General features: G+C 39.6%; 2 protein-coding genes across 11 annotated transcripts in view; one reads left to right on the forward strand and one right to left on the reverse strand.

Moving 5' to 3' along the window:
* Positions 1–23,591, reverse strand: part of begain (brain-enriched guanylate kinase-associated) — a 206,096-nt gene that overhangs the window by 92,597 nt on the left and 89,908 nt on the right. The gene's annotated exons all lie outside the window — the stretch shown is intronic.
* On the forward strand, positions 7,126–11,927 carry dlk1 (delta like non-canonical Notch ligand 1). Of its 3 annotated transcripts, none has more exons than XM_072699292.1 (6): positions 7,126–7,398; positions 7,746–7,847; positions 8,092–8,155; positions 8,581–8,711; positions 8,970–9,111; positions 10,160–11,927. In XM_072699292.1, the coding sequence occupies exons 2-6, from the start codon at positions 7,775–7,777 to the stop codon at positions 10,908–10,910; spliced, it is 1,161 nt and encodes a 386-aa protein (XP_072555393.1). In that variant the 5' UTR covers positions 7,126–7,398; positions 7,746–7,774; the 3' UTR covers positions 10,911–11,927. The 3 variants fall into 3 exon arrangements, with proteins under 3 accessions (XP_072555393.1, XP_023684172.1, XP_072555394.1); XM_023828404.1 differs by having other exon boundaries at positions 7,126–7,355; XM_072699293.1 differs by lacking the exon at positions 7,746–7,847 and having other exon boundaries at positions 7,126–7,701.

The following is a 23,591-nucleotide window of genomic DNA, read 5'->3' on the forward strand; positions in this document are numbered from 1 at the left end:
TCCAAATAATTCAATTTCAGATTCATCTATCCAAAGTACATTGTTCCAAAAGTCCTGGTCTTTGTTTAGGTGGGTCTCTGGCAAACTTCAGTCTTGCCCTGGTATTTTTTTGACAGCAAGGGTTTCCTCCTTGCACAGCTCCCATGTAAATCAAACTTGCAGAGTCTCTTTCTGATGATAGATGCATGTACCTTGACATCAACTGTGGCAAGAGCTTCCTGTGTGACCCGTTATGACATTTTAGGATTTCTGGAGACTTATTTCAGCATCTTGGAGTCTGCTCTTGGGCTGAACTTGCTAGGACAGCCTGCCCTGGCCATACTGGCAGTTGTTTTAAATGTTCTCCACTTGTAAATTATTCTCCAGACAATGGAATGGCTGATTCCAAACTGTCTTGAGATCTTATTATATCCTTCCCAGACTCATATGCATCTACATGCTTCTTTCTGAAGGCATCAGAGAGCTCTTTGGATCTCACCATGGTGATCCCACTCATTTCAACAATCAAGAGCAAACCAAACTAAATATCTATGGTATAAATAAGACACCAAAAACCAAAAAGCTCTGTAATAATGTTCTAATCATTTTCACCTGATGTGGTGCCACCTGAATCTAACTCTAGGCATTTTAAATAATAATGGATGTGAGGGTGTCCTAACTTTTTGCTAAGTGGAAATTGGCATCATAGTGAATTTCTTCTGTTAGATAAGTGAATTTGTTTCTTTTTTTTGCATACAGTAGGTGATAGTTACATCACCTTTATCTATAAATATTATTTGAAACAAGATTTAATAGTGATATGTTCATATTTCTTAATAAAAAACTAAACATTTAATGGGATGTCCTAATTTTTTCACATGACTGTATAAGAGGAAAAGTTTAAACGGTTTATATTTGCTCGTGGAGAGCAAAACACAGCAGGGTTTGACATGGCTTAACGCATTTAGGAGTGGTGCTGGGGCTGCTAACAGAAAAATCTGATTACAAATTCTGGGTCTTGAAGAACCACTTTCATATCCTTTTCTTATAACTATAGCTGTAGAGATTTCTGGCACTGGTTAATCACTGGAAGCTTCCAGCATTCCTGGTACTCAAATGGGCTTCTGGCAGCTGTATGCCATTTATTTATAATGTACTTCGCTCTTGTGTTGTTTTGGACAAAAGCATTAGTTGAATAAATAAATGTAAATGCAAAATTCAATTTAAAAATTACTGGAGCTGTGTGAAGAATGAAATTAAATCACAAAGGCATTATACTGATGTCCTCAGAAGGCACATCTCGCTAATACCTTTGTAAAGGTACATGGCTCAGTGGGTTTCAGTGGGAGTAACAAACAAACACTAGAAGCTTCCACCCCATTCTGATTAGCCACAACCAGCATAGGATACAGTTTCCTTCAACCATGCAGCTTCCAGCAGAGGGCTGAGCTACGTGCCTGGGAAAAACTCAGGCCAATCAGGCAGCCTCATTAGAGCTTAAAGCAAGGGCACAGCCCCCTTACCAATTAGTGTCAGTCGTCTGGCAGCAGAACAGAACAGGAATAGCAGAGGAATACAGAACAAGGAAACAGACCTTCATAGGAGCACAGTGTGCCTTGCTGAATTACACGACGTATCTCAGGTACTTAAGAGTGCAATACGTTTATTTATATTCAATTCTATGTTGTGTGGTCATTCTTAAAAGACTTGTTTTGTGGGCATATGAAGACTCAAAATAATGAAGTTTCTCCACAGCATGACCTACTTACGATGAATTGTGAAATTAATGCAATGTGATTGGGAAAATGGCTTCTCTGTTAAAGTGTCAGAAAGGTGTAAGTGTTACATGTCAATGTGGGTTGGACTACGCAGTTAAAAACAATTACAGATGAAATAGGAGTTTAATGCAAGAGAGCAAGCATGATGCAAGTAAGCAAGCTCTCTGGACATCTAATAATTATTAAAAAGTGAGAAATATTAGTGTGCAAAAGATAAATGATACAGGCTATGAGTCCGTAAAGACATTTACTGTAAAGCAAAGACTTCTTCAGAAAAGACACAGTTACGTGTCTTTTCCCTGACACATCCCACCCCCAATTTCATTTTATATAGGTCACATTTTTGCCTCTCATCTGTGCCTAACATCCACATCCCCAAACCATGCAGTATCAACACCATTTTCTCCTACAATTTGAAATGGCCCCCACTGCTCTGTTACGTCAACAGCAGCTGCAATATCCCCAATGCTGAAGGACATTCTTTACTTCGGCGAACAATATATTGCAATAAAAGTATATGACAGACACTGAAGGACGTTGTCAAGGGTTCAAAAATGTCACATAACAGACTTAAAATCTCACACCTTTCGCAGGTCACAGTGACTTTCCGAATCACGTGTGCAGTAATGCAGAAATGAATCAGAAATATTTGACAAATATAGAAATAACTGGATTTTATCTGGTTATTCAGATTGTGGGTTACAGAACATTGCAAATGAACATTATTAAGAATCAAAAATGAAATAAGACCAGAGCAGCGAAACACCCTGTTTCCTGCAGATCTATTTCCCTTGTGTCCTCAACAATCAGCCTGCAGAATCAAAGCCTCCTACTAATGTACAATCAGGCCAGGAGGACTCTTCAGAAGGGCTACTTCCTGACAGGGCTAAGAGAGATAATAAGAGCAAGGACTCAGAATCAATAGGCGATTCCCCCACATCATCAATGAAGCAGATGGGAAGCTCTTAATCCCTTTGGCTGACAGTCCACCACAAAAATCATTGTTCATGTAACATCTGCCAACACCTCGGTTTGATCTGTCACTGTTTCATTTCCCGTGGCTTTGGCTGCAATGTGATTACACAACATTTGTCACACATCAGATAGCTGAGTACATGACACTCTTTCATTATAGCTCATACGCTATCATTTTGTCCTCAACTTTTGTTGTCCTTACTTCACAAAGGCATAGAAGGTATTATGGGTACAACTTCCATTCTTTTATAAAGCATCTCTTCACTATGCCACCTGAAGAGCAATCAGTATATGACCATGGTTACAGACTTGTCTTCATCTCTGTTTTTCCTCTGCCTTTTACAGTACTAGTTTTCAACCTATTTAGTCACTCATTCAGACTGCTAAATGTCAAATAAGGTTTTCACCAACTGAAAATGGTGGCGCAATCAGAAAAATGTATTTTGTGATTATTCTTTCCTAATGAAAACCTTCATAAATTAATCATTTAAGAATCTATAAAACATCATTGTTAATTCCTATTTGTTATTCTGCATTTATGGCTAGTAGTAACATTAATTGCATCATCTGCTGTGTCAATTTAATTTCATATTAAACAGACATCAGCTTGGACACCAACATAAGCTTTTGTCGCTGATATCAAATTTATACATACAATTTTTAAAACAAAGAATTGTATCACATTACAATGTTCATGGTTTTGATGGGTTGTAACACTTGACATGAGAACTGAGCAAGCCTCACCATGACATGAAAATTAATCAATAATTGAGTTAGATCTACATACGTTTTCACTGCACCATGAAGATCACTTGGAATCTTCTTTACGATGTAACATTGAGTGCACTGTTTTCGAAAATGACTTTTACATTAAAGCCCCCTTTTTCTGGTTATGCCGCATGACATTTGGGGTAATGTACCTTTGTAGACAAATGCTTTTCAATTATGTTAAGGGTTTTAAATATTGTTTTGCAATAATGTAGAATTATGTCTAGTTTTATTATTGTATTTTTTTATTTATTTAACTACTGATTTTAATAGCTGTTTTGTGCTGCTCATTTCTTTGGACAGTTACACCACCTGAGAACTTTGAGATACAAAAATGCCGATACTGGTTATTATATGAATGCACTTAAAATATATTCCTATTAAGGAGGTTTCATACAATAATATTCGGAATGCTATGTATTTATTAAAGGATTAAATAAAGGACTCAGACATGTCATGTTATTCACCCAGACTTGAACCACTGGCTGTTGCTCTGGCAACATCATGCACCAAATATATGCAGCTTAAACACTTTCACTCCATGACTGTTACACCCTAACTGGATCTCAATACAGATTGACTCAGAGACCCTACACTAAAATGAAATGAGTGCAGTGACAGATTCCAGTGTCCTGTGTTTCCCCTCTGGGTTGAGTGGTCAATCTATGTCACAGCTGACAAAGACTAAGGATTTTAAGCAGGAAGTAATTTACTCCTGTGCAGAGGAACATGACTCAGTCACAGCCTTGGGAAAAAAATAACAGGAAATAGTAAGCATTTGTAGGCAAAGCGTCTAATTACAAGTAACAGTGAGTAATATTTCAGCACATTCTTAGTTATGCTCGGATAAAAGAAAATGCTCCTAATGTCCCAATCCTGCTTGCTGGCAACTTCACTATAAAAGCACCTAATAGGAAACTACATTTTAAAAATCAAAAATATACAAGCAGCAATTTTAACAACGTGTTTAGTGACATTAGAGAAGAATTCATGTTGACTCAAATCAAGTCTCAGTTTGACATAGATTCACCTTGCTATATGTCTAAATACATCTAAACACAAACAACGCAAAAAAAACATAAAAACTACAAGTAAATTCAAGGTGTTTGATCTCAGTGCCAAAGATCTGCAAGAATAAGTCATGGCTTGTCAAAAGATTTAAGTGAATTCATTCATTGATCAGCTCTGACTCATTTCATACATTGATTATTATGTGTATTATGTATTAAGTATTATGTATTAAGTGTGTGCATGATAAATAATGAAAAATATAATTTTAAAATATCCATATGAATAGCTTTAAGCTGAAAACTAAAATCTGATCATACAGATGGATGAAAAGTAATAATATACACTAGTAAAATTGGTGGAAGACGTGGTGTAAAAAAATAATTTTGCTTGACACAGTTGTATCAGATACAAATGACAGAGGTGGTTTAAACTGGCAGAAGTTCCTAGGCTTTTCTCCCATTCCAGTAAACACTTTGTAAGGAACAACTCAAGTGCATCAAGCTATTTCCAGGGTGACCCAAAAAAAAAACTTGCGAACAAGAAGCAGCAACGACTATCACCTATTGAAAATTATGGGACACAGATGCACTTCTCCTTTTGTAAGTTAGTGTAATTATTTTCATTTTATCCTGTCCCCATTTATCAGGCTGATACGGCATTATTTCCTACTGTGCCCCCAAAGGGGGAAGCTAACAAATTGGTCCTGAATCGTACTAAAACATGATCGCTGTTTAGAAGATATGCCTACCAATAATAGAAGCCCGACGCATTTGCTATCGATGGAAATGTAATTTGTCAGTAGCCATCAGATCACTCAGCGCAGCCGGGCTGAGCCACAGAGAGCCAGAAGACGCGTTCAGCCTCCTGTCTGCCCTTGACTCTGCTAGCTAAAAGGGCAATAAGGAGGCAGCACATCTGTAGCACTAAGCAAAGGCCCTCGAAGGAAAATCAGCTCAGCACACTCATCCCACTACTTATGCTCATAATGGAGGAAGAACAGTTGTCTCTAGGGGCACGTAAATCATTAAATCAGTAAAGGCAAGCAGAGAAGGTGCTTAAATCATAAGATGTGAATTTACCATACAAGGATAGTCGAGACCTGCAGTCTGCTACAACACACCAGGAGGGGGGAAAACCCAGGATTCTAAAAGCAGTGGAACCAATTTTACATCACAAATTATGAAAGTGAGTTTTTTCCAGACACACATAGAACATATTACATCGTCACAGCAGAGAAACAATAAATCATTGTTTAGTACGGCAATAAATCACGGTAACGGCAAGATGTGTCAAGATAAAAAAAATTAAATATACATATTAAACAATCCTGTTCATGAAGACGGAGCTTAAACAACAAAATCTCTCTGCAGAACACATTCACTATATCATCACGGTTCAATATATTAAATATATTCAATTACATTTAACAAATGACTGAGTATTCATTTGTCATCTGAATACAAGGTAATAATTCCAATATGATTTAACAGCAGAGATGCACAATTAGCTTTGCAAGTAACTCCAAATTACTTCTAAAAGGTCTTATTTTATCAAAATTCAGACTGTTATCTAGGAACTAGACCATCTTAAATTTCTGTATAAATTTATAATGAACCAAATATTACAACCCATGATCCTGTATCATGATATAATGTAAAACCATGTATCCATATTCAAAACGGCCACCCAGATCAGCGACACGGAGGCCTGGAGCTTATCCTAGGCTGTATAGCTTAGGAGGAACCCGGAATGGCTGGAGGAAACCCAACTGACAGAAGGAGGACATGCAAACTCCAGGGACAAAAACCACATTTGAACCCCATGTTGCAGATGTGGTGCAACAGTGCTATCCTCTGAACCCCCCCCCCCCCATAACATGCCTATGAAGGGTGCTAGTTAACTGGTTGTTCAACACAAAGGTCCAATCAAAGTAAAAAAAATCATTGCTGAATAAAACTCAATAAGACTGGCAGAAATTTGCATAAGACTATGTGGGCAGCCTTGCTAGTGGCCCGTCACTCATTTCCACAGTCTAAACCAGACACTACATTTTCCAGAGGAGAAAGCCTCTCTGACTTAAATGAAGTCTTTCAGCAATAGCACAGACTCCCTCCAGATAATTCCCAGGTCTAATTCACCAGTTATTTTGGTCCTGCTATTAGACAGTTAAGATGTTAAACATCTATCCCATGAAAGCAGCACAATCTGCCTCATCAAATGACTGCAGAAACTCCAACCGTACTATTAACATGCCATATTTTGGCTCCCTTTCATATCTTTGATTACAAAATTACTACATAAACTAATCATGTTAGCAAGGAATAGAACTTACATAAACGAATGGAGATAGTAAGAAACAGATGGTTTTGTGGTTACACTAGGGAGGAAACTATTCTTGTTGCCTATTAAAGGTATCACAAACGATTTTATAAAATATCACAATAATAAATAAGCACAACATTCATAATAGGCGAATAAATCAGGTATATATAAAAAGGGTAAGTTTTTTTTGTTAGTCGATGTAATTAATATATATAAATATAAAAAGATTTTCTCTGCATAATCGCAGTATATATAGCAACTCGACTTCTCGCTGCAAGTGAGATCGCAACGACAGCGCATGCGTTCAGGAGGCTGTGGCGCTGGACAGCTCCCGCACCAAGCGCCGATGGCAGACTGACTATCTCCAGTCCAAGCGCTGATGACAAGAAGTGGAACTCGTCGTCCTCGTGGTTTCGCTACGATAACCTGTATCATTTCTAAAATAAGGAAGTCTGAATACTGACTTGGAGCGAGAGAATTATGATTCACAAAAAAAGGCGGACGGACAACATACCGATATAGGTAACGCTATTTCGAACATTACAGCAAGTGAAAACTGCTATAGGTAAAATTTTTTAAAGCGCTTTAAGCTACCTGTAGTATATACAGTAGTAGAATCTTCTTAAACGTCATCTTAAATATTCGTTAAACATCAAATGTTGTGAATGCTCAAAATACCGTTTTAACTTTATTTCTAGGTGTACCGCTAAAACCTAGGCGCACGCAAATACAGTATATAATATATGTGTGTGTGTGTGTACACAATGCATGCATGAAATCAGCTGACTACTCTTTGTAAACTCTATTGGCATGGAAGTCAGCCCTGGGTACTAAAAACCGCACCGTCGCTTCGCCCAGCCGTCCCTTGGTTGGTATTGTTCTGATTAACGATGATAAATGCCTGTCTTCCAGGAAAATGAGCATCTTCTAGAAATCTCAAGATGGTTTTCTGTGATGCCCACTGCGTGAAACCTATTTGCTTACTATTACTTGTCACTACTGGTATCGTCAAAGGTAAACCAAATTTAATCATATACAGTAAGTGACGGCAAGAATTACTCGAATGACACAGGGAACTGTGGTTTGTCGTTTCACATTGAGATAGTATAATTTCAAGTGCAGTTGTATAGCGCTGTTCTAAAATCGGTGGTTTGAGAGGCGGAAGAGGTGTTTGTAAAATTGTGGGTTTTTCCATTTTAACAGCATTTTCAATCGGCGTTTAACCCCCACTTCACGAGTTTCTGAATATTTTAAGCAGGATTGGAATGCAGAGCAGATTGCAGTTCGGAGAACGGGTTCTGTGAGAAGCCAGGAGAATGCAGGTGCCAGACAATGCTTCAACTTTTCTAAAATTAAACTGTTGTAACGACGCACGCTACTCCTCATAGCCTATCAATATTATTTCGGTGGAATATGAGAGTTTCACAATATACGTGAAAAAATATTTTCTCCTTCTTATAATTACACATTTAGATATCCAGTACACAAACACTTTTTGTGTAATGGGAGCAAATTGACATGAGCTGTTCTATAATTAAAAATTTCAGTCGGCTTTGACCTTTAAAAGAAAGAATTACGCGAGAAAGAGCATGTCATTTCTCGTGGGCTATACAAATGTATGAAACGCATTTGTGTTCAGCCGATAAATTGATTGGCTGTGACGAGAATAAGTATGCAGGGTGCACAGAAATTGAGGTGTTTCGGGACAGCAGAGTTATTTACTACCACTGTTGTTCCTTGTTCGTAGATGCAGATCTGGCTGGCAAGGTGCGACGTGCGAGCAGTGCATGCCCTTTCCCGGCTGCCTGCACGGGACATGCCAGAGACCCTGGCAGTGCATCTGTGAGGACGGCTGGCTGGGGAGCCAGTGTGACGTTGGTGCGTTTTATTTAAGTGGAGAATGGGAGCTGGCTCGGTACAGACATTTTTTTCTGGGATAGGTTTTTATAAATAGATATTTTGTATTTATGTAGAGTTCTGTATTTAATTGATGGAATAAAAACTACATATTAAAATAATATAAACAACCGCAAATCATTTCGATTGTCATTATAATTACGCTTTTAAGAAAAATACCACACTATATTATTCATTATTATTAAATGTAGATGCAAATACAGTATTCGAATGTTACAGACACTCGCTCCTGCTCGTCGAAGCCCTGCTCTAACAATTCGACCTGCATCGAGACTGGTGCCGGGAAATACCTGTGCATTTGTGCCCAGGGTTACACTGGGCAGAACTGCCATCTGAAGGCGGGACCTTGTCTAACCAACGGGTAAGTTGTCGTCACTGCAATCATTTGAGAACCGCAGAAGTCTAATAGCGATTCTCGAATCATGACTTAACAGTCACATTGAAACAAAGTTCAAGACTTTGTTTTCATTTAGAATCTTCAGCGATGTCTTAATACAGACATCAACCTACAAGTAAAAGCAATATCCATTACTGTTCATTCATTATGCTTTTTTTTTTTTTTTTTTTTTTTTTTACTAAAATTAGCTAAGATTAGCTTTTTCGACGAAAACCAGTTTGTGTTTCACGTATGGTATATAATTAAAAATGAGATAAAGTGCTTTTGCCCTATTTGCTATTTGGAGTTGACTTGTTATATGAGGTTTGGGACAGTCTGACCTGCTGAACTGTCACACACTCCTTCCGATAAATATTAATAAAAAATAAAATAATTTTAATATGTAACATATTAGACTTAAAGTGGTTAATGTTAAGGGACCCAACAGAAATTATTTGAATACAAAACATTTCACCAACTAGAATGATCCTTTTTTTTTAAGCATCAAGTGAATTAGTGGGATTTTGTAATAATTAAGAGCAGGACCATGCAGGAAACCTCAGTATGACTGTAAAAACAAGAATAATGACAAAGAACACAGTGAATTTAGTCACATGAATCGAGCACACCTTTAACCTAATTAGATTAGAACATTTTCTGTATTCTTAAGAGGCACTATGTGTTACTTAGATCCATTTAAGATATACAATAATGCACTTAAATGATTCCCCATTGATGATCCACCCCTGCCCCTTTTCTTAAAAAAAAGTTTCAGTGGCCTATCACAGGAAGGTTGTATCCATAGTATCCTACAGCCACGCACTACTATAGAAGTGTGTGCGTGGGGCTGGCATGGGGGGTGGGGGCTGGAACTGACCAACTTCACAGGAAATAGAAATTCTGGACAGAACACAAGAAAACAAGTGGAATCAGTGCAAACTCGGGCCCTTGATGACGATAGTGACCAGAGGACCCGCCTCAGACTGCTGGGTACGACGATGCCTTTGCAGCTAAAGCCGATTCTACCCTGCAGGTCTCCGTGTCAAAACGGGGGCACGTGCACTGATGAAGATGGGCAGGCAGCCCACCCCTCCTGCCTGTGTCCTCCAGGCTTCGCTGGGAACTTCTGTGAGATTGACGTGGATGACTGCGAGCCTAACCCCTGCGCCAATGGGGGAACCTGCACCGACCATGGGGCCGGGTACACCTGCTCCTGCACCAAAGGCTTCACGGGGCCCACGTGTAACCACACGTCACTCACCTGTTTTGATGGTCCCTGCGCGAACGGGGGCACGTGTCTCAGTCTCCCTGCTGGGGGCTTCCACTGCCGCTGCCGGCCAGGCTTCTTTGGGCCAAGCTGCACCCAGCACAAGACCAAGAGCACCTGGCTATCAGACAGCAGCAGCAGCGGCCGCTACGTGCAACAGCACTATAACCTGCCCTCGCATGAGTTCCATCGGCTGGCACACCCCTCCGAGAGGGAGCTGCTCAGGATCACCATGAAGGAGACGGGCCGGACCCCCAGTCCCCTAGTCACCCGCAGCCAGGTCATCTGCTTCGCCGTGCTGGGCCTCCTCACCTGTCTGGTGGTCCTGGGCACCACGGGCATAATTTTTTTTAACCGCTGCGAGTCCTGGATGGCCAATGCCAAGTACAGCCAGCTAGTCCGCCAGCAGCGGGATTATTTGCTCAGATCAAAGGATGGCGAGGACCAATCCGTCAACATCATCCTGCCTGAGAAAATAAAGTTGACCAACTATGGAAAGCACTATACGTCCATATGATCTGGCCATGGGGCTGGTGCCCTCTGGTGGCTGTACCTGATAACCAGTGTAACCATCCACTGAACTGAAGGGTATTGTTGAGAATGGTATTTAAAAGTTCTCTCAGCTCAAAACACTTGATAATGTAATGGAAATATTGCTTTATTTGTGGGGCAAATTTCCAGACCCCCCAAACCATAAACTGATTAAAAAATGATAATAAACAGATAAAAACATAAACCACAGAGGTGGCTTTTTGGCCTCTGCTCAGCATTTTAAAATCCATCTACTTTAATTTAGGTGTCTTTTCACTGGTGTTTCACTTTCTTATGCCATTTCCTCTACAAAGGCTGATCAGACTTTCCTATCTCTAACATGACAATTTCTAAAAGTGTTTCATCAATGTCTGACAACGTGATGTGAGGGTCAGCTGGCTGCATTCTCTATGGTCCTAATACAGCTGGAATCACAGACCTGTGAAATGACGTTTTTGTCTTGTATCATAAGGAAGACAGGCTGTAACATTCATGCCCTCAACTGCAGTCTGATTTGTTTTAACCTCCTTCACAGGTTAGTATTAATTGCTTTTTTTAACGCTACTCTGTCCAAAGTGCATTATAAGATGCTCGCATGATGTCAATATACAGCATATTACTGATCTTACATTAGTCTTAAGGTGTTGTCTTAGGGTGGACCGTGGTGTTTTTTTTATAGTGGTTGGCTTTACATTACCCCTCTAACAGTGTGTATTTATCCTGGTCTTTTTTGTGAAATTAGTTATTTTCTTCTTTGTACTTGTAGAACATTGAAACACTTAGATTATATTTTTACCAAGTAAAATAAAGGTCAGTGTTTCTGAACAACAAAAAGTATATTTGACAACTCTGTGGAAAAATGTCAACATTTGCATACTGTGTAGTCTAGTTTAGTGACCAACTGTTCATATCAAACTTTTAAAGCCAAAATATAATTTTAAGACAAATAAGCTTCTGAGCCCCGCAGGAAATATGCATAAAGCATTAAAACACCATAATGTTATTGTGTGTTTTCATTTCTGCAAGTAGACACATTTAAAATGAAAAGCTGAGTTCAGCTTTATGCTCAGAGTCATGATTTATAGTCTATACCCTGCAATAAACCCAACAGTAATAATTCACAAGCCAGACATTGAGACTAATCCCCCACATAGGCATGCGCACACACAAGACACGCCTTTGCACTTACACACCACAAAGAAATCTGACATTTTCCAATCAATACACCTAGTGTTATTACTGTATGATTCATTATACCAATGGGGTGCCACAGTTCATCAAAGGCTTCCAGAGTCGAGTTGCCTCAGTGAACAGGTGTTGGTGTTGCAAACGTGGCAATCCTGACAAATGTCCCATCAAGATGGAGTGATTTATAATTAATCTATGAGATATATTAGCTAACATCATGACAGTTCTGGTTGCTGTTTTTGACTTGCAGGATTCACATCACATTTCATAGCCCTCACACCTCATTGGCCAAGTTCATCATACCTATAGCATAAAACATGATCATTAGGGGATAATTAAACAGCTTTGAGCGCTGTCCAACAAGCTTATGTTAATGACTTCTGTATATCCTAATGAATTAACCAGCCTGGCTCTGTTACATTTTTCACATATGATTATTTTTCAGTAGTACTTGTACTGAGCAACTGACAGAACCACTGTGGCAGAATAATGGCACATTAAAAAGAACATTTAGTTTGACATTCAGGATGAAATTTGAAGACACGCTACAAGGTTTCCTGAATCTCAGGCAAATCATTTCTGGCTCAAAATATTCCAAAATAAAAGTGCAGCTCCTTCATGTTTGATAGACACAGCAGTGCCAATTTTGTTTCTAAAAGCTTTGAACTTATTTTTGCAAACATGCATTTTTGTGGTAAAAATGGCTTATTAGAATTTAACAAGTATATTTGTTGGAACAAAAGCCAGCACACACTATGACCTACAGGAACCAAAGCTGAATGGTCTCAGTTCAGTGGCATTAAATTCAGATGCACAGAGGCCCCAAAGGCAACACACAAAGCATTTCTGTTCTTCTGGGGCTTCCAACATGTTAGAAACAAAATCCCACATCTGCTCATTAGATGTGGGGAAAGCCCAATGAATTAGAAGACGTGCCATTTAAGGCACGTTGGTATTACAGCTGTTAAATTATGACCAGGGGGGAGAGCTTTGGGCTCTACTCTGTTGGCACATATAGGCCTGTTCACAAATAGCACATCAGCTGTGCCTCTGTCAGTCCCTAATGAAGCATTGCTTAAGATGTGCACTTTTTGTACCAAACTCTTTGCATGATGACTGATTCACTTCCTGACAATACCATTGTATGTTGATTATGGTTTCAGAAGCTCAGAATGAGGCATTCGCCAAACCACTAGCAAAGAAAGCATTACATACTTTAGGATGAGAGAATTTAGGATTAATAAGTGCTAGAAAAAATCCAGATGATATAATTCTCACAATGAATCCCTACCAATTTATTTATATATGATTTTTAAGCATTAAAGCAGCAATAGTTTAATCCAAATTCTCAGTAGACTTTAGGATAATCAGGAAGCAGCGTTGGCACAGGGACAAACAGAGAGCCTTATAAGCAATGTGTGTGACGCAACGGCCATACCTTTTACAATTCAAAATGTAGGCGATAGAACCAGAATGTGCTAAGCCAGTGTTTTACAGCCTAGCTGTTGGAATGGTCTTTGCTACCATCTTGTGGTGTAACATCCCAACTTCAACCACACAATTATTGTGGATACAGTGCTTCAGTCATTTTCCTGTCGGACTCAATAGCATTTCTAATTGCAAAACACCTATGATCATCCTGCATAAATTCTGCTAGAATCCGGAGCAGTTTTTTTCCAGCGTAATATTTCAAAATGGGAAATGCCAACTGTATATAAAATAGGATTATCCCAATTTGTCATTCTCTTTACACGCATGTTGTTTGGTGGTATTCCAATAGATGTCAGCAAATACTCAGCTGTCTGCCTGATACAGAGAAGCATTACTCTAGCCTGAAAAAAAAACCCTTGTTCATTTTTACTGCGTTCCTGAAAATAAAATAGGAAGCCCAAAAATACTGGGGAAGGGGGGACCCAATGAAGCCCAATCATCCTGACATTTACAGCAAATGTTTGGCTGACATCTGATACCAGCATGACTCATGTCAACAGTAGCCATACGTGGGACTGAAAGGGGGCGGCGGCGGTCCTGCGGAGCTCCAGGCGCTGGGGCGCACGCCTCATGCCACAGGCACACTGTTTTCCCTGAAAATCTACAGTTTCCACTCCTCTCATAATGACATTCCATTTTAAGCTTTTTTTGTAGAGGAGTAGGGGTGGGGGGGGGGGGGGGGGTTGTCAGGGCGAAGGTGGGGGCGACAGCCATACTCCAGTCTCCGGCCGTGGAATTGTAGGCTGTGGAATGTCATAAAATTCATGTTTTGAAACCGCTTCGCGTCCTATAAAAGAACAGTGCAGCTATTCGCTCTCGCGAAGTGAGCGGAGACTTGGCAAAGCGCACACCTGATGCGTCGTCCGGCGGAGTTACGACGCCTCCCCCCCCCCTCACACCCCGCCATCAGCAAGATGAGGACGTTACAGTGCAGCCAGCCCGCCTTGGACATGTGGCTTAGGTTGTAAGACATAACACACCAGCCCTGAGCCTATTTGTAATGACTCTAAGCACATTTGGATGTGATACAGCAGAGTTCACTTCAGTTCAGCGTTTGCTTAAACATCACGGCGCAGTGGTTCCCGATCCACACTGCAGAGAAGGGGGGGGGGGGGGGCCTGTCGCTGCTTTTCAATGTGTCAACATCAACTGACAGATAAAGCCGCACTCCCCACGGGTTCTGAGGCCAAACTGTCTTTCAGTAAGCTGATCAACTAAGCTCTGGTTTACAGCTAATCTCTCAACAAGGACTATTGGTTTGTACTCTGGACTCAGAACCAAATAATTATACATCATTCTTTAGTCTAGTGTCGCACAGTTCACTAAAATGACTGCATTACACTAATAGCAAAATGTATACGATAAAATTCCAACATAAAGCTTGAAAGTAAGCCTTTTTACTGCATTTCACTAAATTAAAATTACGAATTGTATAACCTGGAACACCATGATAACCACGATTAATCTATGATTCTTTTTTCCTGAGAAAGGTCCACTTAGTGAGAAACAGACCAGCTTTCACCTGAAATTAATACATGGTCCCAGCACTGAAACAGTGGACTGTCATTTTTAATATTTACGACAAATTCAGAAAAAAGCAGTGCAATGAGGTTACCATCTACAAAAATAAGTCTTGATGAATGTTTACACCACTAGTGACGTCCAAGCAAGTCAGTGGTGTTAAGACTTATGAAGCAATTTCTAAATTATGTTCTTTGGTAACATTGTGTTCCTCTGTTCCATTACACAAAAGTTCAAGGGGACAAAACTGTTCTTTGTGATGGGGATGCTTCTTAACTAAAAACCAATGTGATTGCAAAAAAGGGACTTAAAAACAAGACATACGGACAGTGAGAGGTTGTTCACCTTTGACAGGGTCAGTCCTTCAAATGCTATTTCAGCTTATTTATCATTGCCCTGAGCTTACCTGCAGTCGTAAAACTGCAGAGGAACTGAGGTGAAAGCAGATTTTCCCACATATGACTTCTGACCTGCCTCGCTCACCCCACATTAAGGGAAAGCCATTGGCAATGGCACTGGACAAAATTCAAAGCATTCCCGTCATGTTTCCTAGTTCAGAGGCCTACACCTATAAATCCCACACATCACATATGCAGGTACCCACAGCCTATATGTCTCCAATTTGCAGATGACTTCCAGATGAGCACTCAGGGTTCAGAATAACACGGTACAAATCCCCCCCCCAGCCATCTACCAAGATGCCACATCAATCAGGCAGGGCTTAACCCCTTGACCTCTATTTCCCTAGAATAGTGCAATCCTGCCTTTCTGTCACCTTAACAGAACATTTTGGTTACCCAATAGACCTTACTGGCAAGCAACAAAAGACTTGCTGACCATTTGGTAATGAACTGGAACAAAGCACTTAACCACATCAGTCAAAGAAGCCGCTTTGTTCCTGCATGACTGCAACAAATAGTCCTGCAATTCAAAATGAGACACTTTCTTGATGTGTGGCTCACTCACACTTTGTCGTTTGACATGTGATATTAGGGTTACTGTGTTTTGTTTTGTTTTTGTACTGTCTTTGAGGAGTGTAAGGAAACATTTGTCGGTAAGAAGGACATCCATCTAAGTGCTTTTACTTCACAGTTTTGCTCACATACCAAAATTTTTTAATCCTATCCATGCCCAAGAGGGTTGTTCTGTTCCCAGATTAGTATATGGAAACTGCTGGCCAATCAGAGCCTTTACTAAGTTCAACAAATTGTTCCATCCTACTTGTAGGAAAAATCACTGGAGGAACAGCAGATCTCAGCCTAAACTCTAATCTAAAGATAAGGCTCCAGGAAATTGCCACAGATTGTTTATCTTTATGTTCCCATGTTCATCACTTTCATCTGAGTCCTGAACTGAAGAGCCAGCAGATACTGTACTTTAGTTATTTTTATAACAAGAAAAAAAAGTTTGACTCCTATCCTCCTTTCAGTACGGCAGACTTACCTGATTAAAAAATGCCCCAAATTCTCAGTCTGATCACCCACATTGATGATAATTGTTAGTGGTTCAGATTTTTGTATAAAACATGGATGTTTTTTCTTATACTACGGTGGTTGACAAAGTTCATTCCAAAGACAGTCGTTCATTTGTTTAAAAGTGTCTCTTTTGAAATTAAGGCACAAAAACGCAATAAGAATCACCACTGCAGTTTCCCCACACCGGACACAATTTACAGTGCTTATGGCCATCAGCGATGCCTACCATGGAGCAGGGCACCGTCCTCTCACTTTTCCACACCAGATGCCCAATTAGAGCATGTTTTCACCCAATCTGGAATGGTCAATCATATGCCGTCGTAGGTCTCACCCTCAAACCACGAATGCCAGCTCGGGAGGGGTGAAGAACTGTCACACCGGCGCGTGTGAGTTCAGCCATCTGCTTCGCGTCACTCTGCATGCTGCAGGTTTCCTCCTGTGGCATAATAGGCTTGGAGAAGAGCACTATCCGCTCCATTCCACCCGCAGCCCGGCAGGCGCCCTGCAAACGATACACGTCGTTCTGCAGAGATGAGAAGCGAAGGAACCCAGCCGGCTGAACCACCTGACAGAGCGCATGCAAACGTTTTGTTCATTGTGCCTCCCTGACCAGGGCGCCGTTGGGGAGAAAACCAGACTGCACGATACTTAACAAGATCGTAGCGCAGACAGTGAACATCACAATTTCACACGGGTATTTTAAAACAAGACACAGAGATTCGTAGGGGCAGCAACAGCCATTCAAATGAGCACAATAAAACCTGCCTGGTTGTTTTGCCACTTAAATAAAGCAATAGAACACCCAAAAAATGCTAACCATTCAGTCTAAGCGTTCCTTTTAACACCTACCATGTCTTTCCTACTATAAAAGACATGCAATAGTATGCGCAAGATCTCTATAAACGGAGGTATGTCAGGAATGAAAGGAAAAGTAGCTCTCCTTCCTACAAAACATCCTTGAAGTTTATTTACTGACATGCATTCCTTAATTAAGCAGAACCGAATATTCTCCCCTGCTAATAAAGTTTAAAAAATCATGCCACCCTTGGGCAACAATGAAATGTTCTGATATTACTCGCTAACATAAAGTAGAATCACTGCTTTGCAAATTAAACACTGACCTTCAGTTGAAACTCAGAAATACAAGGACTAGCTACTAATGCAATCCCATGCCCAGCTTTATCATACACATCAGGTGGTGTGTAAACAGCTCACACAGGTGTGGCAGTTTTTCTTCTGCAGCAAAGAAAGGACCCACCACACACAGCATATTTTCTATTGTTAACATTTAGTATTTTCCTATTTTCAGAATACAATCACAGTAAATCTCAGGGTATTCAATAAACCATGAAAAAGTACATTCCCTGGGCCCAGTTAAAAAAAAAAAAAAAGATTATGACCAGAATGATTATAAAAATATCATAATTAGCAAAATGTAAATAGCAAACCAGAACAAGCTTTTGGGTTATAATGTGTTTGTGCATAATGCTGATATAAATGAGGAATTATAGTGAATTATGGCAGTCAGTCAAACAAATTTTGTCGGATTTTTGCCAGATCTCCTCCCAGTGTAAGTCTTTCAGATGATCTTGTTGCAATGCTCAGCATGCAGCAATCAGTAGTGATAAAATCCACAGTGTGAAAACGAAGCATGTCTTACCAAAAAGCAGCTTAAAAGGTCACAGGCTGATACTCCCACATCCAGTGCTGGTTTGAAACCAGCACAGTGGCTCAGTGGATAATGGCTCGGCCTTGATTTTTTAGGATAGTCGCTGTGCACCCAACAGACCACATACAAGGCACCATTTCTAACGATTGGACAGACTTTCCATATTCATAGCTGAATGTCAGCTTAGGTGTGTAGGTACCTACATATCAGAAATAAATCAATAGCACACACTCATTTCAATTAACTGCTTGTTATGGTTATAGTCAATATTATTGTATAAAATTACAATGAAACGTGGTATGAAACCACTAAGAAGCCCTATGTGCACAGCACAGAATGCGCTGACGTTTCTCAGAATTCACCTGTTCTGTTCTCCTTGTCATTATAGCTGAACAGCAGCCTGTTCCTTACTTGTCCACAGACTACTGCCATTAACAATTACATGTACTGCTTCCACTGGGTCCAAGCCAGAATGAGAGAGGGGTCCAAAGCCATCTTTGAGTTTTGTTCCTGGTACATGATAACTTTCGGTACAAGTAACCCATGTGAATAGCATGCCACGTTTAGCTGGCTGCTTTACCCATGTGTCAGAGTGGGTTCGACACAGTTTTCATTCAGAGCCATTGCCTTGCAAGTGTTTAGGGCGTTATAGCAAATTTATAATTTTATTGCTGTCATAATACTAGCTGTTTTACAACACTTCCATAGAATTAATATTAATAAATTGGTTTATTGTTACATACAAAACTTGGTCTATTACAATAAAGCAGTAAATAAACAATTATGAAAGGAAAAGGGTTTTTCAATTCAAATTAATCCCTTGCTGTGCCAAACCTAAAGTAATTTAAGTACACAAATGACTTTAACAAGCCGCAAATATCCCTGTGAGCACAGTCTACTCCGTCTTCAAAAACTGGAACATGCATCATACCACCCAGATGTTGCCCTGAACAGGCCACCCTGTAGAGTTGAGCAATCCGGCGCGGAAGAAACAGTTTAACAATGCCACCATCGGGCCAGATTTTAAAGAGCTCAACTGCAGGGACAAAAGATAAGTAAACAATTTACAGTTTAAAACAATGCACTTTTTTCGTGTTACTGCCAAGAGCTACAACCACGCTCTCCCTACACTCAAACATCATGATGACAGTATAGGTACTCGTTTCCTAATTTTGTTCATTTTACACTTTTGTCTGTGAAAGGCAGACAGAACAACCAGTCTGTTGTAGACCTATAACTGGGTCAAATTCATCACTAAAAGGGATGACATTCTCAGAGCGCAAGGACATAGGCAGAATAGAATGGCATTAGAATAAGTGTTCTTGAATGGCCCTGTGAAGTCCTTCCGAGAACATGTAAAAGGCTTCAAAACAGATGTCCATAAATGGTCCTGAAGCAACTGGAAAGAACTCGAGTAAATCTGCCAAGAACAATGAGCAAAAAACGACACTTAGCCAATATGCAAAACAAGCATGTTTACCCAAAAATTGTTTCTATAATTCAACATATTTTACAGGTGTGAGTTTTGTAGCTAATGTCTGCCACCCGAATGATTACATTGCAGCTAAACTTTCCGCACAGTCATTGCAGGATGAGCCTAGAGGATGTCAGGTGAACAACCAACTTTTATCAATGAATAATATTCTCATAGATTAAAAAAGGTACTTGATTACGTTTGGAGTACAAAAATAGAGGGTGCAGTCTGAAAATAACAAAGGCATATTTTGTCCAGTTTATCATTAATTAAGGGGGAGAATCTTCTATAAGATTGAACGATTGTTTTTAAAAACAGGAGTAAACAGACCTCAGTCTGGAAAGCAAAAGCATCAGGGTTATATCAGCTTAATTTATTGTTTTTGACTCTGTTGAGCTTGACTAATTTGAACTTGTTTTCATTTATTTGTCATTTTGCTGTACAGTCTGTTCTGTTTGTTTGTGTGTGTGATTTCACTTCATGATTACACCATTCCACCATTTTGTGTCTTTCTCAAAATTTACACATAACCTTTAGTTGACCTGTTTGTACATTTTGGCTGCTGAAGATGGAAAGTCATAATTAAGAACAGAGGGTTTGATGAATCATTTATGTTAGCTGCAGAGGTCTTACTTATGAACTATAATTCCAAATACATTAATGTACAGTGTTTCTGCATCTGAATCACACCTCAAGAGGCTTCACATTCTGCTTTGCAGTGCCCACTGAATGCCTGTAAGCTATAACCAGAAAAATGTCAGTCTTTGTCAGATGGTGTCTTGTCAGTCATCTGCTGATATTACCATTGTTACTGGGAGCATATGTTTTTTTTCCATATACATTTGACTAGGAGAAAAGTAAATAGCACCTTTAAACTTTTACAAGTTAAACTTTTACATCCAAAATTATTCTTGTTCCAATTTGTCAAGGTCTTACTTATGAACTATAATTCTAAATACATTAATGTACAGTGTTTCTGCATCTGAATCACACCTCAAGAGGCTTCACATTCTGCTTTGCAGTGCCCACTGAATGCCTGTAAGCTACAACCAGAAAAATGTCAGTCTTTGTCAGATGGTGTCTTTGTCAGTCATCTGCTGATATTACCATTGTTACTGGGAGCATATGTTTTTTCCATATACATTTGACTAGGAGAAAAGTAAATAGCACCTTTAAACTTTTACAAGTTAAACTTTTACATCCAAAATTATTCTTGTTCCAATTTGTCAACAAATCATTGCTTAAAGAGTTCAAATGAGGCTTTCGTTCAAAAAAATCCATCAGCAATCTCACACACACTAACCAGAAAACCTCAGAATCGCACCGCAATCGTAAACGTGGGTGACGAAGTTTGAAGGCTTGCATAGCCCTAATGTATGCTAAAGTGAGCTAATCACCCGTTGTCTGCAACTCATCAATGCTATAATTTATCTTTCGACAGCAACAACATTTCATGATGCCTAATATCGGAACATACCAATTAACTGGAGACCAGAAAGAAGAGATGCTGAGCTCAGAAACACAAACCATGCAAAACCTACAAAAAAGAAAAACAGGTAAACATACCACTGACAATGACCCCTCCATTCCCTACCAACCCAACCCAGTCCTCGGAGAACCCCAGACAGTCCACGTTTTTGCTTCCTCTCAGCTCCCAGCGCATCTGTACACCAGGTATTTGGTGTTCCTAATTGGCTGGGAGCTGGGAGGGAGCAAAAACGTGGACTGTCCAGGGTTCCCTGAGGACTGGGTTGGGAAACATTGCCCTAGTACATAAATAATGATTACCACACGTCCATATAAAGTCCTGCCATCTCTAAATAAGCAGTGAGGCTTCCTCTTCCATAGATGCACCAATTATAGTAGTCACTAACAGTACCTAATTGATGGGGAGTTTTAAACAGAGAAAGCGCCTCATTGTCCGGGGGAATAGATGTATGCATATGACCTGTTTGTGCATTTCACTTTCCCTTAATCAGTTATCACTTACGCAGTCATTACATCTGCTGCAAGTCACTCATTCAAAGAACCTGAACTGTGCTCCACAAGGACTAGACATTGTGCAAGTAATATGCTTGAATTTTAGAGTGGATCAAGAACGGTTGTGCTATACTGGAAAGAAGCTTTTTACCTCAACTGCTCTGGTAATGAGGGAAAATCCTTTAAGCAGTAATCTATAGTCTATGTTACAAGCAATTGCTGGTTCACATCTGACCACAGGTATTTGGTATAAGAACAATGCTAACAGTGAGTATACACCGTATTCCAATTATCATAGATATACATATGGTTTATTCTAAAAATGGTCAACTCTGTTCAGGTACTTTTTGATTGTCGTCAAGGCTTTTTGAATGTAGATTTAAACAGAAATGAACAATACCTGATAGTAACAGTTTGTATACTGTAAATTCTGAAACAAACACAAAATACGTTCATCCAGATTATAATGCAACTGCAGTTTTGGAACATTCAACATGTCACAAATGACTCAAACAGAAATCTGTTGTATTTGTTGAATAAATATATTTTTCAAATAAAGCATCTTAAGAGATGAATTATAATGTATAAGCCCTTCCTTGAAATTACTTCAACAATTCTCTGATCCATTGAACCTGCGAGTACCTGTAAAATTTGTGCTGCTGCTAATGTACGTTGCCAATTTTTGCCACTTAAATATTTCACTTTTGAAAATGCTCCATAAGTTCTCAGAAAGACAGAAGTCAGGGGGTGATGGCCAGACCATGATTATCTTTCTTTTTATGTCCACAGCTAAGAGTCAATGGTGTTCTTTTTAATTCCAGGGCAGGAAATATTCCATTAGGAACTTCACATATGCAACTAATGTCAACTGAATACCATCAAGGACCCTAAATTGGTCTTCTGTCTCACATTCCCTGCTCAAAACTTTACTCCAGCACCTCATTGTTGATGCCTCAATCTGATGGGCATAGGGTAGCCAAATGACCAGCCATCTGAGTCTATCCATGTAGACCATCCAGTGTAGCGCAGGATTAATCAAGGAATAAAACTGTCTGAAAATCTGATTTAATGAATGTGCGAGTCCATCGCATGCATTTCTATGTGAAAGATGTGGTGAGCTCTGGCCAAAATTCAGGTTTATGCCAGCCTCTGGATGATCCAGCATTTAGACATTCTTGGAATTTCAGATACATCAGCAGTTTTCTGCTGTCCCTTTTAATAAGATTAATTTGTCTGGTTGAAACTTCACATAATGATCCTTTATCTAATCTACTTCATCTATACTCTGAATCGCTTACTAATGTTTTAATAAGTTGACAATCTCTAAAGTTTTCCTGATAATTTATGTTCTCAAAGTCTTTGGCAAGAAGCTGCACTACGTCACACTTTTCAGATGCATATTTAACGAGAACCGTGACTTGCCTAGTAATGTGGAACAACTACTTTAAGTATACTTCTCTTTAATTACGATCACCTGGTAAACTAAATAACAGAGGTCTCTTGGGGTTGGTGCATTTTATTGAAAGATGCATGAAAAATTGAATAAGCAACAAAAAGATCACAATAACTGCATTTTGGTGAAATGGTCATTGACATGTCACTTAATTTGGAACATGGTGCAGATGTCTCAGAAATGAGTAGGCCGACATGATAACTCTCACAGAGCTCGACTCGCAGCAAAAGAGAGCAGCTAGAGCCACACTCATCTATTCTTTATGCCAGATCCATGGAGCCACCAGCCAAATCAATTTGTTAGCATCATGAGTTTTTCTTAGTGGTTTTCAACTGTCCATCCCATGATGAAAACACAAGGACAGCATTGATATAAAAACAATTAAAACATCTGACATTCATCGAATGTGGGTACAT

This window comes from Paramormyrops kingsleyae, chromosome 14, assembly GCF_048594095.1.
Source record: "Paramormyrops kingsleyae isolate MSU_618 chromosome 14, PKINGS_0.4, whole genome shotgun sequence".
Lineage (NCBI taxonomy): Eukaryota > Metazoa > Chordata > Actinopteri > Osteoglossiformes > Mormyridae > Paramormyrops > Paramormyrops kingsleyae.

What these genes read in the sequence shown, in the direction of transcription:
- dlk1 (XM_072699292.1), top strand. Translation starts at nt 7,775, where the DNA reads ATGGTTTTCTGTGATGCCCACTGCGTGAAACCTATTTGCTTACTATTA. An exon ending in GAGAAGCCAGGAGAATGCAG is followed by an intron (nt 8,156 to 8,580) that starts GTGCCAGACAAT and finishes CCTTGTTCGTAG; the next exon opens with ATGCAGATCTGGCTGGCAAG. An exon ending in GGGGAGCCAGTGTGACGTTG is followed by an intron (nt 8,712 to 8,969) that starts GTGCGTTTTATT and finishes CGAATGTTACAG; the next exon opens with ACACTCGCTCCTGCTCGTCG.